Source organism: Gavia stellata, chromosome 17 (genome assembly GCF_030936135.1).
Source record: "Gavia stellata isolate bGavSte3 chromosome 17, bGavSte3.hap2, whole genome shotgun sequence".
Classification (NCBI taxonomy): Eukaryota; Metazoa; Chordata; class Aves; order Gaviiformes; family Gaviidae; genus Gavia; species Gavia stellata.
This window is the reverse complement of record NC_082610.1, coordinates 2,214,537-2,228,992: the sequence shown is the minus strand read 5'-3', so window position 1 is coordinate 2,228,992 and position 14,456 is coordinate 2,214,537. Positions and strand designations below refer to the sequence as shown.

Genomic DNA, 14,456 nt, shown 5'->3' with positions numbered 1-14,456 from the left:
CCATGGGTTGGGGTGCCACCCCCCTGCCCCGCCACCGCCACCCCTCTGTGTCACCAGGTCCCCAAGAAGCTGGTGAACTCGGTGGCGGGCTGCGCCGATGACGCGCTGGCGGGGCTGGTGGCCTGCAACCCCGGCCTCCGGCTCCTGCGGGGACACCGGGTAGTCCTGCGTGCCGACTTGGTGGCCATCCGGGGCCGGGTGGCCCTGCTTTCCGGGGGGGGCTCCGGCCATGAGCCTGCCCACGCAGGTGAGCCCCCCACTGCTGCCGCCGTGAGCCGGCTGCCCCCAGCACAGCCCTGAGCACCCCGTCCTGCTCCGTAGGGTACGTCGGGAAGGGCATGCTGACCGGCGTGGTGGCCGGCGCCGTCTTCACCTCTCCGGCCGTGGGCAGCATCTTGGCGGCCATCCGGGCGGTGACGCAGGCTGGCGCAGGTAGGGTGGCACGGCGGGGCGTGGGTCGGGGCTTCACCCCCCCCTGCCATGGCTTCACCCCCTGTCTTGCCATCCCCCGCAGCCGGGACCCTCCTGATCGTGAAGAACTACACCGGGGACCGGCTCAACTTCGGGCTGGCGCTGGAGCGGGCGCGGGCGGAAGGGGCCGATGTGCAGATGGTGGTGGTGGGGGACGACAGCGCCTTCGCCGCCCCGAAGAAAGCCGGGCGCCGCGGGCTGTGCGGCACCGTCCTCATACACAAGGTCCGTAGGGTGCCGCTGGTGCCCAGGGACCCACTGCAACCCTGCGGGGATGGGGGATTTTGGGGGAGGGGGCCCGGTGGTCCCTCACCCACTGCTGCCCTTCGCAGGTGGCGGGGGCCCTGGCTGAGGCGGGGGCGAGCTTGAATGAGATCGTCGAGAGGGTGTCGGCGGCTGCCAAAGCTATGGGTACGCATGTGGGACCTCTTGCTGCCTTGTGGGGACCCCCGGGGGTGCTGTGCCTCGTCCCCCAGCCCCGCTCCCCCATCCCTCCTGGCAGTTCACAGCCCCGGGGTAAATCAGAGCCCCCCCCATGCCCCGCACCAGCCCCAAATCCCCCCAGGCTTAACCCCATCTTCTCTCCCCGCGCAGGTACCCTGGGTCTCAGCCTGTCCCCCTGCAGCGTCCCAGGGTCCAAGCCCACCTTCCAGCTGGCTGACGACGAGATGGAGCTGGGCCTGGGTGAGGGAGCCGCCCCCGTGTCCCCCCCGTGCCCCAGCGGGGGCTGAATGTCCCCGGTCTCCCATGGGGCAGCCATCGCCCAGCGCGGGAGGTGCCCGCAGCGTGGGGTGATGCCGCCCCTTTTCCACAGGGATCCACGGCGAGGCGGGCGTGCGCAGGATGAAGGTGAGTGGGGCCCCGCTGTCCCCCCTCCCCACGCCCCCCCGCCTCTGCCCTCACAGCCCCCATGTGTCCCCCAGGTGCTGCCGGCTGACGAGGCGGTGGAGACAATGCTGGCACACATGACAGACCCCTCCAATGCCTCCCACCTGCCCCTGAGCCCTGGTGAGCCCCCCTGGCCCTCTGTGGCCCCCCCCGCACCCCCTGGGCAGGGGTCTCATTCTGCCCTCTACGCTGCAGGAGCCTCCGTGGTGCTGGTGGTGAACAACCTGGGCGGGCTGTCCTGCCTGGAGCTGAGCATCGTGGCTGGCGCGGCCGTGCGCCGCCTGGGTGAGTGCAGGGGGGTTCTTGGGGCTCCTGGGGACCCTTCCTGCAACCCCCCCTCACTCACAGACCACCCCTCCCCATGCCTGCAGAGAGCCGAGGCATCCACATTGCCCGGGCTTTGGTGGGCTCCTTCATGACGGCGCTGGAGATGGCTGGGGTCTCCCTCACCCTCATGCTGGTGGACGAGGAGCTCGTGGGGCTGATCGGTGAGTGCCCGCCGGCGGGGATGCGGCGCGGGACGGGGGCGTGGGGGTCCCCAGGCACTGGGTGACGGGACGGCCAGCACACCGGGTCAGCGAGGTGTCCCGAGGTGCCCTGGAGCTGGATGCCTGGCTGCCTGCGCAGGCAGCGCTGCCAGATATTTTGGCAAGGATTCGGTAGGGTTCTGCTGAGCCGGCACTCGCCTCTCTCACCTCCTGCTACTCCAGATGCCAAGACCACGGCCATGGCTTGGCCCAACCTGGCCGCGGCGCCTGCGACGAGCCAGAGACAGGAGATGCCGGCACCGAAGGAGGGACCAGGGACTGCGCAGCATGAGACCAGCACAGGTACAGGCAGCCCCAGGGAGCTGGTGTCCCCTGGGAACTGTCACCTCCCCATGCAGGGGTGACGTCTCCTCCCCGCAGGGCCTGACGCAGTGCGGGTGCAGCTGGTCCTGGAGCGGGTGTGCAGCACCCTTCTCGACATGCAGGACAAGCTCAATGAGCTGGACCGTGCGGCGGGCGACGGGGACTGCGGCTACACGCACGCCCGGGCTGCCCGAGGTGGGTGCTGGCAGCCTGTGGAATGCCGGGGGCCATCGGCAGGGGACTTGTGGGGAGAGGGTACCCCAGCCTTCCCCTCCCAGGAGTGGGGTCTTCCCTGGGACATTCCTTCTCGGGGAATGGGGAACCCTGAGCTGTTCTCTCCAGCTGGGGAGCAAGATCTGCCCCCGAGCTGCCCCTCCCTGGGGTACAAGGTCCCCCACAGCCGTCCCTTCTGGAGGACAGGGTCCCCACATCCCGGGAATCAGGACCCCGAAACACCTCTGCCACCCCAGTGGCAGCTGCCTCAAGGCATGGGGGGGAGGTCTCTGCTTGTCCCCAAGGGACAGAGATCCCCAGGTGCCCCTGGGGCACTTAGGGGTCTCTGGCTGCCCCCAGGGCAGGTGGGGGTCCCCAGGGCCCCATGGGTCAGCCGAGGGAAGCACCCCAGCCCATTCTTGCCTCCGTCCCTGCAGCCATCCAGGAGTGGGTGCGTGCCCGGCCCCCACCAGCAGCCCCAGCCCAGCTCCTCTCCGCCCTGGCTGACCTGCTGCTGGAGAAGATGGGTGGCTCCTCCGGTGTGGTGAGTGCGGGGCGAGAGGAGGGGGTGTGGGTCTGGCTTGTCACCTCGTGTGACCCTGGCTCTGCCACCACCGCGGGCGGTGACGGGGACGGTGTCCTGGCAGCTCTATGGGCTCTTCCTGACGGCGGCCGCCCGGCCCCTGCTCAACTGCAACGACCTCCCAACGTGGGCTGACGCCATGGACGCCGGCATCGAAGCCATGCAGCGGTGAGTGCCGCAGACTGCGGGACCCCTGGGCCCTCCACGGGACCCCCCATCCCTCTGCAGGACCCTGACACCTCCCTGCACCCCACGCAGGTACGGAGGAGCTGCGCCGGGGGACAGGACGATGGTGAGTGCTGGCATCCTGGGGGACGTGGGGCAGAGCCACCCCAGTGCCTGCGAGCCACGGGGGCTGCCGGGCTGGCCGCGGCCCTGGCTCTCAGCCCCCTTCCCCGTCTCTCCCAGCTGGACTCGCTGTGTGCTGCGGCGCAGGCTCTGCATGCCCTGCGCAGCCCCGGTGCCGACCTGCTGCCGGTGCTGGCAGCTGCCGTGCAGGTACGGGGCAGGGGGAGCCCGGCAGGCAGAGCCCAGAGCGGGCAGCCCAAAGCCAGGCTGGCAGGGGATGGGGTGGGAATCACCGCGCTGGGCTGTCCCGGCTGCAGCCTGAGCACACCCCGTTTTTCCCCGGCAGAGCGCGGAGGCTGCGGCGGAGGCCACCAGGCACATGGAGGCCGGGGCGGGCAGGGCCAGCTACATCAGCTCGGCCCAGCTGCTGCAGCCCGACCCGGGAGCGGTGGCGGTGGCGGCCGTGCTGCGGGCTGTGCTGGAGGGGCTGCAGAGCTGAGGGGTCGCCTCCCCACCAGCCCTGGGGCTCCAGCGGTGACAGGGGACTTAGCAGCACGCCCCACATACCCCCAATAAACCTTTGTGGTCCCCCCTAACTTGGCCCAGAGCATCCCTCCCCATGAGAGGGATGGGACGATGGGGATTGGGGCTGGCGGGGATGCAGCCGGCTCCTCTCCAGGACACGTCTCCACGCGAAGGGGGACAGGAGCAGCCGGTCCTGTGCTCCAGCGTGAGCGTGACTGCAGGGGAGGAAGGAAGCTGCTGGGCCGGCGACGAGCCCTCCCCGACGGGTGCTGAGAAGGGAAACCACAGGGCTCACATGGCCCCAGGCACAGGGCCTGAAGGAGACCCCGGGAAAGGGACAAAGAAGAACCAAGGGGACAGAGCAGAGCCTGCACAGGGTGGCCCCAAGCTGGGGCGAGGGCCTGGGGTGAGCAGGGGGACCGGCTGGCGTGAGCCCAGGCTGCCAGGGTAGCTCCAGCTACCAGCGGCAGAGGGGAGGGTAGGAGCCAGCGAGGAGAAGCCAGGCTCTCAGAGGGGACACAGCCCCCAGGCAGCACGACTGGGCTCGGCCAGCACCAGGATCTGCTCCCTGGGCCCCCGCCTCTCCCACCCTGGCTCCTGGGGCCCCCCTTGTCCCCAAGGATGCGGGCACAGGAGCGCTGCAGAAGCCAACGATTTATTATGTGTCCACGAGGGCCCAAGGAGGCTGCTGGGATGGTCCCGCCACCCGCAGGGCAGAGGGAGAGGCACAGGCAGCCCGATGCAGGGCAAGGCACAGCGTGAGGGTCCCTTCCATCCCCATCGAGCTGGGCCCCCCGCGCAGGAGATGGTCCCGGGGCGGATTGTGGCAGCGCTGCCAGGCACAGGGGTACTCCGCCAGTGGCTTCTGACCAGACGTGGCTCCGACAGCTCCGGCCACTGCGTTGTGGGATGGCACTGCGGGGCCCCGGGAGGCCAGCAGGCTTGGCACGGACCACAGTCCAGGCATGAGAGGCCAGCTGGACCCAGCAGGAGCTGGCACGTGGAGGCATGAGGACGCAGGCAGGAGCATCACGCTACGGCAGGCAGGAGGCCAACGCCAAGCCACAAAGGAGGCAAAGAGATATCCGCACCGCAGCAACATCTCTGCCGTAAGGGAGCTGAGCCTGTTCCTCCCGCAGGCGGATGAGCGTCAGGCGCAGGCAGCGGGAGCCCCCGGTGAGGCCAAGGCAACAGGCCAAGAGCGGTGCTGGCAGAGCAGGCAGGGGAGCGACGGGGTCGGAGCGCTCGGGGCTGGTAGCCCCGGGAGGGCAGGAGGAAACCTCGGCTGCTGCGCCGGCATCAGCGCTCGGCGGTGAGCAGGGGCTGTGGGGAGAGCGTGGGTCAGCTCGGTGCCTGCACCCACCTGCCCGGCCCCCCCAGCCCTCTCCACCCTGGGGAGGGGACACCCGGGGCTGTGGTGGGAGGCAGGTCCCCCAGCTCGGCTCCCCAAAGCCACCCTGTGACCTGGCGGGCCCCCGCAGCGGAGCTAGTACCTGGCAAGAGTCCGAGGTGTCGGCGTCGGGGCGCTTCCAGCTCGGCCTGGCCAGGGCACCCAGCACCAGCACCCCAAAGAGGAGGATCAGGAGCCCCAGCGTGTTGGCAAAGACAGCCTCGGCGGGCAGGCGCTTGTACTCTGTCGTCCCGTTCTTCCTTGGGAGAAGAGGGGCCGAGAGCTTTCCTGGATGTGCTCAGCCCTCCCCCGTACCCACCCTGCAGCAGGGAGCTGTGCAGGTTAACCATGCACCTGAGGGGGGGAATTGCTCACTTCCCTTCACCGCCCCGTGCTCGGTTTCACTCGATGCCAACTTTGGGCACCAAAAGACAACAAACAGCCCAAACCCCCCTGTCCCGAGCCTCCCTCCCTGCAAGGGCTCTCCCCATGCCCGCCGCGATGCTCACAGGCTGAAGAAGAGCTTCTCGTTGATGCCCGACACGCACGAGGCCATGGACAGCATGAGGACGGCAGAGCCGAAGAAGACGTGGACGGGCTTGTAGAGGGCACGGAGCCAGGCAGGAGCCCAAGGCAGCAGGAAGGCGCTGAAGCCGGCCAGCCACTGTGGGAAGGGGAGGTGAGGGCGAGGGGCACAGGGTGCTGGGGCGCGGGGGGCCGGGACAGCACCCACCTGGCAGGAGAAGAGCAGCACGGTGGCCAGCCCCAGCCAGCTGTGCAGCGAGTACATGTTGGGCGTCCCGTAGGCATTGTGGAAGCGAAAGACAGCCGCCAGCCCCAGCACGGCCAGGACGAAGGCTGCCAGGGCCAGGGTGCCGTGCAGCACCTTCCAGGGGAGCTTGGGGCCGCGCCAGGCGGGGGGCAGGCGGTACACCAGGGCCGCTGTTGGATGAGAGGGTCAGGCAGGAGCCGTGCCGGGGCTGCGCCGCCCCGCACGCGCCACTCACCTGCGCCGTACAGCACCACCATGCCCGTCACCATCAGCACCGGGTGCCAGTTGAACGTCTGGGCGCTGCCATCCAAGGCGAAGCCACCGCGCCAGTACTGGCACCAGGCGCTCACGAAGGCCACGCACACGAAGCCCAGGCCGCCCAGGAGGATGCAGAAAGGCAGGAAGGGCAGATCGAGCATTTCTGCGACGGGATGGAGGTGCCTGGGGAACAGCGAGGTGCCTGCTCAGCCTCCGCCGGGGCTTTCTGCGCGCACCGGCTCTCGCCTGCGTGCGGACACCCCCAGGGAGGAGCCAGACTGAAAGGGGAACCAAGCACCCTGAGGTGGGGGGGCCCTGGCCCAGCTGCTGCTTGGCCAGGGAAGGATGCCAGGGCTGGAGCCGGCCAGCTGGAGACGGGCAGGGCGAAACCAGCCCCTGCAGAGCCAGGTCCCTGGGCAGCACCCCACCGCACCGCCCTGGCACGCTGCACCCTAGCACTGTGCCCAGGGGACAGCAGCCAGGGCCCCACAGGGGCTCCAAGTGTCTCCTGTAATCCTGACCCCCCCACACACATACTCCCCAGCATCTACAGCCCCCCTACATTGTCCCAAAGAACCCACTGATCTGATCTCCTCCCTCTCACACATACTCACTCTCCATCCCCCCAGTCCCCCTTCCACAACCCCACTGGCACCTGCACTCCTTCTCAACGCCCCCCCACCACCACCTTGTACCCCTCCAACTGCACCCACAGCCCAGGGCTCACCCCGGCTGGGTGCGAGGAGGCACCCCTGTACCCCCCTGACCCAGACCCTGGCAGCCCCAGTACCTCCGCTGCCTCCTGCCCGCTCTGGGCCAGCCCTCACCCCACCTGCTCCACGGGGGTCAGGGGGGACCCGCTGGCAACAGCCCCACGACCCTGGGCTGGGCGGTGGGATCGGCAGCGCCCTGCTCTCGGTGCTGCCCACGGGGCTCGGGCAGGCGACTGGCAGGAGCGTGGCTGGCTTATTTGCCTGGTGATTTGCATCTGCCTCCAGAAACAGATATTTATGTCTCCTCCCGGGGTGGGGGACCGCCCTGTCCCCCCGCTAGATCAGCTGCCCCACGGGACTGCGAGGCAGGAGGTGGGTGGGACACGGCGCCGGATCAGCACGGGGATCACGAGCTCAATCACCCACTTGCTCTGAGACCTTGCAACACTTGCCACGGCGATTAGTGGCCCCACGGCTACCCTGGGCCAGCGGCCTGGCCCCACGGCTTCCCCAAAGCCCGGGCCCCACGGCTTCCCCAAAGCCTGGCCCCACAGCTTCCCCAAAGCCCGGGCCCCACAGCTTCCCCAAAGCCCGGGCCCCACGGCTTCCCCAAAGCCCGGGCCCCACGGCTTCTCCAAAGCCTGGCCCCACGGCTTCTCCAAAGCCCGGGCCCCACGGCTTCTCCAAAGCCTGGCCCCACGGCTTCTCCAAAGCCCGGGCCCCACGGCTTCCCCAAAGCCTGGCCCCACGGCTTCCCCAAAGCCCGGGCCCCACGGCTTCCCCAAAGCCCGGGCCCCACGGCTTCCCCAAAGCCCGGGCCCCACGGCTTCTCCAAAGCCCGGGCCCCACGGCTTCTCCAAAGCCCGGGCCCCACGGCTTCTCCAAAGCCCGGGCCCCACGGCTTCCCCAAAGCCCGGGCCCCACGGCTTCCCCAAAGCCCGGGCCCCACGGCTTCCCCAAAGCCTATGGACACGGGGCCGGGCCCCACGGCTCCGCCACAGCCGGGGACCCACAGTTCCCCCAGCCCTGGTGACACAGGGCCTGGCACTACGGCTCCCGCGGGCCTGAGGACACGGGGCCCAGCCCCGAGGCTCCCCCGAACCCGGAGCACAGGGCCCCGCGGCTGCTCCCGGCCCCGGGAACACGGAGCCGGCCCCACAGCTCCCCCCGGCCCCCGGGGAGGCGAGGCCGGGCCTGCTCTCGGGGCCGTACCTCAGCCCGGCCCGCAGCCCGCCGGGCCCCGCCACCCCCTCGGCTTCACCGGGCGCCTCCATGTTGGACGGCGCCGCTCTGGCCGCTCGCCTCGGTGGTGGCTCCCGCCCAGTCCTCCCGGGCCCCCGCGGCCAGCGAGAGCGGCGGCCAGAGCGGCCCCCGCCGCCGTCCCTCCAGCCGCCAACTTCCGCCTCGGTGGCTGCGCCGTTGCCGTGGAGACGGAAGATGGCGGCCGCAGGTCAGCGCTGGGCCGCTCCCGGGGTGCGGAGGAGGGTGGGACCACGGGCACCCGCAGCCCCGGGCACCGCAGATTGCCTGTGCAGCGGGAGAGGGGGACGGGGGAGCGCCGCCGGGGGCGGGGGACACGGCGGCCTACCGGGGCGGCTGCGCGGGGTGGGCCCGGGGGGGCCCCGGTGGCACTGCGGCCTCTTAGGGACTGGGGTCGGGGGGAAGGGGGACACGAGAGGGGACCCGGGGGACACGCACGTCTGCGCGGTGGCTGTGTGAAGGGGGTGGCATGGGACCTGGGGGTGCGGGGGGTGCCCCCTTTCCCCGCCATGTCCAGCCCCGTGGCTCCCTTCCAGAGAAGGAAGGCCTCAGCGCAGCACTCTCCCCCGGGACACGGGGGCCTCCCCCGATCTCCTGGACCCCTCATCCCTCCGAGCACCACCTTACCTCCCTCTGGGTCACGTCCCTCCGTCCCCGGCGTTGCTGTGCCGCTGTCCCCAGGCTGTCAGCGGTGGGAGAAGCGGGCAGGAGGGCTCTGCCTCCTCGCCTGTCCCCAGACAGCCCCGGCTCCCTCCCTGTGTCCTCGTCCCCTCTCTGACCAGCTGCCCCAGGCGGGGTGCGCGGTCCTGGGGTGGGGCGAAGGAGAACGATGCTGGGACACGGCCTGCCCAAACCTGTCCCCATAGCGTGGCCTGCTCAGCACTGCCCACAGAGCCGGCAGCAACTTTAGGGTTTGTCCAGCATGAGAGGGGTGAGTAACCTGCCTGGACGCTGCTCCCCAGGAATAGCACGTCTCCCTCGTCCCTGAATTTCTTCCCGTCTGTTTCCTGAGATCGGGGCAGGGGTGAGGCTGGAGGGTGGGAGAACGAGACCGAATCTGAGCCCACTGCATGGTGAGAAGAGAGGGGAGACAGCTTATTCATGAGAGCCCAGCCCACAGACCAGGGGCAGAGCACGGCTCTGCATCGGCATGCTAGAAACCGGCAGGAGCTGCTGTTGGTTTGACCTTCCTTTGGGGTTCCTGGCAGAGGAGGTTTGTGAGGTGCAGGGGTGTGCGTGTCCCACCCTGCCAAACGAAACCTCCGCTCCCCCCTCCAGGTCCCGGCTGTAGGGAGAGGCGACGCTGAGCCCCTCAGCTCCGGACCATGAGCTGGCTTTGCCGCTGGGGATGCTGGGGCTGAGGACTCCAACCCCCGGGGAAGGAAGATGCTCCAGACCAGCAACTACAGCCTGGTGCTGTTCCTGCAGTTCCTCCTGCTTTTCTACGACCTCTTCGTCAATTCCTTCTCGGAGCTGCTCCGCACGGCCCCCGCCGTCCAGCTCGTCCTCTTCATGTGAGCGCCGGGCAGGCATAGCGGGTAATGCGATGGGACGGGAGGGCTGGGGTCTCACCACGTCTCTCTCCTCCTGCAGCATCCAGGACATCGCTATTCTCTTCAACGTCATCATCATCTTCCTCATGTTCTTCAACACCTTCGTCTTCCAGGCTGGGCTGGTCAACCTCCTCTTCCACAAGTTCAAGGGGACCATCCTGCTGTCAGCGGCCTACCTGGCGCTCAGCATCTCCTTCCACGTCTGGGTGATGGTAGGCTGGGGCGGGCTCCGGGCTGCCGGCTTCTCCCGTGGGCAGGCAGCACAGGCAGCACGGGTCGTGGCCTGCTTGCTTTGCTGGCCACAACCCCCTGCTCCCTTCAGTCCCTCTCCCAGGAGAGGAAGGCCACGATCTACCACCGCAGGGACAGTTCGGTGTCCCCCTGCACGATGCCCCCCTGTAGGCATCAGGCTGGAAGGGAGCTGCCCCATCCCAGCCCCTTCCCTAAGGGCCGTGACCTGCTGGAAAATCCTCTTTCCCCGGGGGAAGCGCAGCGGCTCCAGCTCTGTGCTGGCACAGAAGCCCACGCTGGGGTAATCCTCGCTGAAGGCCGTGACAGCAGCTCCTGGTTTACCTGGGATTAATCCCCAGCAAACACCAGTGCTCAGAGCCCGGGGGCAGCCCCCTCCCCGCCAGCATCGAGCGGCGCTGAGGGCTGTCAGGGGTCCTGGCTCTGTCCAGGCAGCATCTTCCCCTTCTGTCCCCCATCTAAACTCCCTCCTGCCCCCTGCCCCAGCCACCAGCCCCCAAAAGAGCAGCCCACTCCCCCTCCCCAGCCCCTGGGCACCCTCCTCCATGGGGCTCTTGTCCCCCCTTCCAACTTCTGGGCAAGGGTCCGTCCCCACCCTGCTGCCCTGGGGCAGGGGGAGCGCTTTGAGCTGGGCCGGGGGCCTCCCCGTGCCAGGGTGGCCAAGCAGGCAGCTGTGCCAGTGCTGCCCACGCTGCCCGGGCAGGGGATTGATGGGGATTTGCAAGGATCTGAAGTCTGAAGCCAGAATAGGTCCCGGCTCACTGGCTCAATCCCCTGAGCTGCTTAACCTTTGGGGTGGGGGGCTGCTCCCCCCCGCCGGCAGTGTCGCCCCTGGCCCGTGCACAGCCTCCGGGCCGGCAGCACACCGGACTGAGGGAGCCAGAGGCGTGGGCTGCTGCCCCCAAACTCAGGCACGGGTTATTCCTGTCTCCCTGTCTGTCTGTCTGTCTCAGAACCTGCGCTGGCGGGACTCCAGCCGCTTCGTGTGGACCGAAGGCCTGCAGACCCTTTTTGTTTTCCAGCGGCTGGGTAAGGGCTCGTGGTCGCAGCGTTCCTGGTGGGGTCCTGCCCCTTTCGGGGAGCCTGTGGGTATGAAGGTGGGGGCCCGCCCTCACCCCGCTCCCTCCCACAGCGGCCGTGCTCTACTGTTACTTCTACAAGAGGACGGCGGTGCACCTGGGTGACCCCCTCTTCTACCAGGACTCGCTCTGGCTGCGCAAGGAGTTTGCGCAGTTCCGCGGCTGATGGCTCCCCTCGGGCTCTGGGCGACCCACTGTCTCTCCCCCTCGGCTTTCCGGCAGCCCCCGCTGCCTCTCTGCGCCTCACGGACCTCGTTGGGATCAACTCCGGCTCAGCCACCTTCCTCCTCTTCCTCCCAGGGTCCAGCCCTTCCGCCGGCGCTGGCACAGCTCCTGCGGGTGCCGGGAGTCGGCGGGAAGCCCGCGGCGCGTCCCGGCTGTGCGGCGGGAAGGTCCGTCCCGGTGCCGCAGCCCCTGTTGGGACTCGAGTGTTTTTGTAAACAGTAAAGAAATAAATCAGCTGCGTTTTCCAGCGGTGTCTGTGCGCCGCGGCCCCCCCGGCTCTTCCCTTCATCCCGGTGACAGCGGCTGCCATTCCGGCAGCCTTACCCATGCCTTACCCCAGCTCAGCGCTGTGCTGGCAGCCGTAGAACCGGGCTGCTCCCACCTCGGTAGGAACGGAGGCAGAACCGGAGGGCAACCGGGGCTCTTGGCCCACCCGGCCCCGCAGCCCCTCGGCCGGGCGCGGGACTCGAACCCGCGGCTCAGCGGCCCAAGTCCTCCCGAGCCATAGAGAGGGCGGAGAGAGCGGCCGAGCGCCTTCCCGCCCAGCGCTGCCGGCAGCGAGGGCGGCGGCGGTTGCCATGGAGATGGAAGATGGCGCCCAGGAGTGAGTGCGGGGCCGCGGTGGGTAACGGGGCCAGGACCGGGGGGGGGCAGGGGGGCGTAGGGTAGGACCGGGAGCAGGCCAAGGCGGAGCGGGGCCTGCACCGAGCCCGGGGTTCAGCGGGGCGGGGAGCGGGGCTGGGGCCGGGCCCTGCCGCCCCCCGCCCAGGCCGCTTTGCGCCCGTAGGCCGCCAGCGCTCCTCGGCGCCGCTGCAGGTCCTGCTTTTCCTCAACGGGTGGTACAGCGCTACCTACTTCCTCCTGGAAGCCTTCATCTTCGCCTACAAGGGTGAGCCCCCCACCCCGGCCGCCCCCCCAGGGCAGCAGCCCCCCGCCCTGAGGCCCAGGGGAGGCTGTGGGTGCGGGCCCTGAGGGCGGCGGTGGCTGTGCCCGCAGTGCTGCTGCTGCCCTACCCCTTCAGCAACCTGGTGCTGGATGTGCTGCTGCTCTTCCTCTACCTCGGCACTGAGGCCACCCGCATCTTCTTCGGTAAGCGCTGGGGACAGCGGCGGCATCCCCCGGGGCGACACCGGCCTCCGGAGTCCCCCCAGGAACGGCTGGGGCAGAGCGGGGACCGCATCCCCGCACTGCAGAGTCCTGGGGGGGCCCACAGGACCTGTGGGGGACACCCCCCTAACCGCGTGCCCCACAGGGTCCAAGGGCAACCTGTGCCAGCGGAAGGTGCCGCTCTCCATCAGCCTGGCCCTGACCGTCCCGGCGGCCGTGATGGCGGCATATTACCTGCTGCTGCAGACCTACGCCCTGCGCCTGGAAGCCATCCTCAACGCCATCCTCCTGCTCTTCTACGCCGTGGAGCTGCTGCTGGGCGTCCTCGCGCTGGCCTCCTTCTCCAGGTACCGCTGCCCGTCCACGCCATGCGGGGAGCTGGGTAAACGCCGGGGCACCGCAGGAGCCGGCACGACGAGCTGCCAGGCCGGTTTGGCGCTGACACGTCCCCCTCTTTCCTCCTTCACAGCGCGGATGCGTACTGAGGCCCTGTGCCACACCAAAGGACCGGGCACAGAGCGGCACAGGTACGGCAGGGAGCCAGCAGCCCCAGTGCCGGCTCCGGGCCAGGCCCACAGCAGCAGGCAGTCCCGGGCAGGGGGGGTGGTGACTCCCCCCACCCGCTCTCCGCTTCGCCCACAGCACGCGCGAGCGACCTGCCGGGCAGCACCAACCCGCTGCCACCGGGACGCGGCCCCCAGGGCTTGTGACGTGCAGGTCAGTTCAAGGTACAGAGAATTATTATTTTTTTTTTTCTACTGCCTTCTCAGAATAATTCACTATTTTCCAATAAATATTTATTTTTACCTGGTGCCTGGGCATGCGGCTTCCGCTGGGGCAGCGGGCTGGGCACAACATGCTCGGGAGCTTCCAGCACCACATCGCTGCCCCACAGCGCTGCCCTGAGCCGGCTTGGGGGGCACAGGAGCCCCTCAGAAGTGTCAGAGGACGATGAGGGTCAGGGACGGCGGGCACAGAGGTCCCCAAGCACCGCTCTTCCCTCCTGCACAGCAGCCTTAAACCCCTCCCACCCATTACCTGAAAGACCATCGTAGGGAGGAAACGTGACAGAAGAGCCCTACAGCGCCATATAAAAGATTGACAACGTCATCAAGTTTATTACACAATTTCCAACCTATCAGAAAGACAAACAAATCTAGCCACTGCGAGCAGGAGGGGCAGCGCCTCGCTGGGTGGTTAATAGGGGTTCGCTCTGCACTTTTCCCCACTATTTGGAAAGAAACTAAAAATTTGTGTCGTTAAGTAAAAAAACAGAACTCTCCCACCGAGCGCTCCCCCCAGCACTCACCCGTTAAGCCGGCACCTCATGGTACTTTACAAGATGGTGGTGTTTTTTTTTTGTTTGCATGTCATTTCACCCTAAAAAGACCTCCAGAGCCGGATTTTCTCCTGTCCAGCAACAGTTCAAGGGGCGCTGCCGCCCAGCTGGCAGCCCTGGGGGCTGGCACCCGCCCTGGAAGTCACCCTGCGCCCTGGAAGTCACCCTGCGTCTCCTCAGCTGACCCCGACCCTCCGGGCTCTCCCTCTCCTGCCGGAGGGACCTGTGTGGGGCCCCTCAGCCCGGAGGGGCGCAGGGTTTTTTCTTTTCGGTGGTTGTGAGGGGGCTCCTGCCTGGCTGCACCCTGCTCTGCTCCCCCACTGTGTCCCCAGCACCTCCGTCCCGTCCTGTGCGACACAGCCGAGCTGCGACTGCGCGCAGAACCACCGCAGCGCCTGTTAGGAAAGGACGGCCGGGGGACACAGCTGGGAAAGGGAAGAGCCCCCAGCACCCGCGGGCAACAGGGGGTCCCCGAGGGCAGCCGGATGGGGTGGGGGTCGCAGCCTGCCCTGCCGCACTCTGCCTCCTTCGCTTCCTCTAAAACAAGGAAGGCGCTGCGGGAGAGGCTGGCTCCGCACAGGGCCCCGCCGGCGCTCGGCAGCCGGAGCTGCCGTTTTGGGAGACGAGCGCCGAGGCGGCAATGCCACTGCGGCCAGCCAGCGGAGAACATCGGGGCAGAGGGAGGGGGCGAC

The 14,456-nt window shown here is 68.6% G+C and overlaps 4 protein-coding genes across 4 annotated transcripts; 3 read left to right on the top strand and 1 right to left on the bottom strand.

Moving 5' to 3' along the window:
- Positions 1–323: 323 nt before the first annotated feature.
- TKFC (triokinase and FMN cyclase) lies at positions 324–3,793 on the top strand. Its single transcript, XM_059825891.1, has 15 exons — positions 324–432; positions 515–696; positions 804–882; positions 1,066–1,155; positions 1,286–1,320; positions 1,395–1,479; positions 1,555–1,644; positions 1,731–1,847; positions 2,070–2,189; positions 2,268–2,405; positions 2,861–2,967; positions 3,071–3,174; positions 3,265–3,298; positions 3,415–3,504; positions 3,641–3,793. Exons 1-15 carry the CDS (start codon positions 339–341, stop codon positions 3,791–3,793), a joined length of 1,518 nt encoding a protein of 505 aa, XP_059681874.1. The 5' UTR covers positions 324–338.
- Positions 3,794–5,118: 1,325 nt separating this feature from the next.
- LOC132318459 (lysosomal membrane ascorbate-dependent ferrireductase CYB561A3) lies at positions 5,119–6,431 on the bottom strand. Its single transcript, XM_059825899.1, has 5 exons — positions 6,217–6,431; positions 5,943–6,151; positions 5,719–5,873; positions 5,313–5,469; positions 5,119–5,142 (listed from the first exon to the last, which is right to left on the bottom strand). Exons 1-5 carry the CDS (start codon positions 6,398–6,400, stop codon positions 5,119–5,121), a joined length of 729 nt encoding a protein of 242 aa, XP_059681882.1. The 5' UTR covers positions 6,401–6,431.
- Positions 6,432–8,384: 1,953 nt separating this feature from the next.
- Positions 8,385–11,286, top strand: TMEM138 (transmembrane protein 138). Its single transcript, XM_059825911.1, has 5 exons — positions 8,385–8,402; positions 9,491–9,726; positions 9,806–9,977; positions 10,968–11,043; positions 11,147–11,286. The coding sequence occupies exons 2-5, from the start codon at positions 9,599–9,601 to the stop codon at positions 11,257–11,259; spliced, it is 489 nt and encodes a 162-aa protein (XP_059681894.1). The 5' UTR covers positions 8,385–8,402; positions 9,491–9,598; the 3' UTR covers positions 11,260–11,286.
- Positions 11,287–11,909: 623 nt separating this feature from the next.
- Positions 11,910–12,910, top strand: TMEM216 (transmembrane protein 216). Its single transcript, XM_059826085.1, has 5 exons — positions 11,910–11,922; positions 12,088–12,207; positions 12,315–12,407; positions 12,571–12,772; positions 12,895–12,910. Exons 1-5 carry the CDS (start codon positions 11,910–11,912, stop codon positions 12,908–12,910), a joined length of 444 nt encoding a protein of 147 aa, XP_059682068.1.
- The last annotated feature ends 1,546 nt before the right edge of the window (positions 12,911–14,456 follow it).

What these genes read in the sequence shown, in the direction of transcription:
- LOC132318459 (XM_059825899.1), bottom strand. Translation starts at nt 6,400, where the DNA reads ATGCTCGATCTGCCCTTCCTGCCTTTCTGCATCCTCCTGGGCGGCCTG. An exon ending in TGCTGCTCTTCTCCTGCCAG is followed by an intron (nt 5,874 to 5,942) that starts GTGGGTGCTGTC and finishes CCCTTCCCACAG; the next exon opens with TGGCTGGCCGGCTTCAGCGC. An exon ending in ACACCTCGGACTCTTGCCAG is followed by an intron (nt 5,143 to 5,312) that starts GTACTAGCTCCG and finishes CTCTCCCCACAG; the next exon opens with CCCCTGCTCACCGCCGAGCG.
- TMEM216 (XM_059826085.1), top strand. An exon ending in CTTCATCTTCGCCTACAAGG is followed by an intron (nt 12,208 to 12,314) that starts GTGAGCCCCCCA and finishes CTGTGCCCGCAG; the next exon opens with TGCTGCTGCTGCCCTACCCC. An exon ending in GGCCACCCGCATCTTCTTCG is followed by an intron (nt 12,408 to 12,570) that starts GTAAGCGCTGGG and finishes CGTGCCCCACAG; the next exon opens with GGTCCAAGGGCAACCTGTGC.
- TKFC (XM_059825891.1), top strand. Translation starts at nt 339, where the DNA reads ATGCTGACCGGCGTGGTGGCCGGCGCCGTCTTCACCTCTCCGGCCGTG. An exon ending in GGCGGCTGCCAAAGCTATGG is followed by an intron (nt 883 to 1,065) that starts GTACGCATGTGG and finishes CTCCCCGCGCAG; the next exon opens with GTACCCTGGGTCTCAGCCTG. An exon ending in GCACGCCCGGGCTGCCCGAG is followed by an intron (nt 2,406 to 2,860) that starts GTGGGTGCTGGC and finishes CCGTCCCTGCAG; the next exon opens with CCATCCAGGAGTGGGTGCGT.
- TMEM138 (XM_059825911.1), top strand. Translation starts at nt 9,599, where the DNA reads ATGCTCCAGACCAGCAACTACAGCCTGGTGCTGTTCCTGCAGTTCCTC. An exon ending in GTCCAGCTCGTCCTCTTCAT is followed by an intron (nt 9,727 to 9,805) that starts GTGAGCGCCGGG and finishes CTCCTCCTGCAG; the next exon opens with CATCCAGGACATCGCTATTC. An exon ending in TTTTGTTTTCCAGCGGCTGG is followed by an intron (nt 11,044 to 11,146) that starts GTAAGGGCTCGT and finishes TCCCTCCCACAG; the next exon opens with CGGCCGTGCTCTACTGTTAC.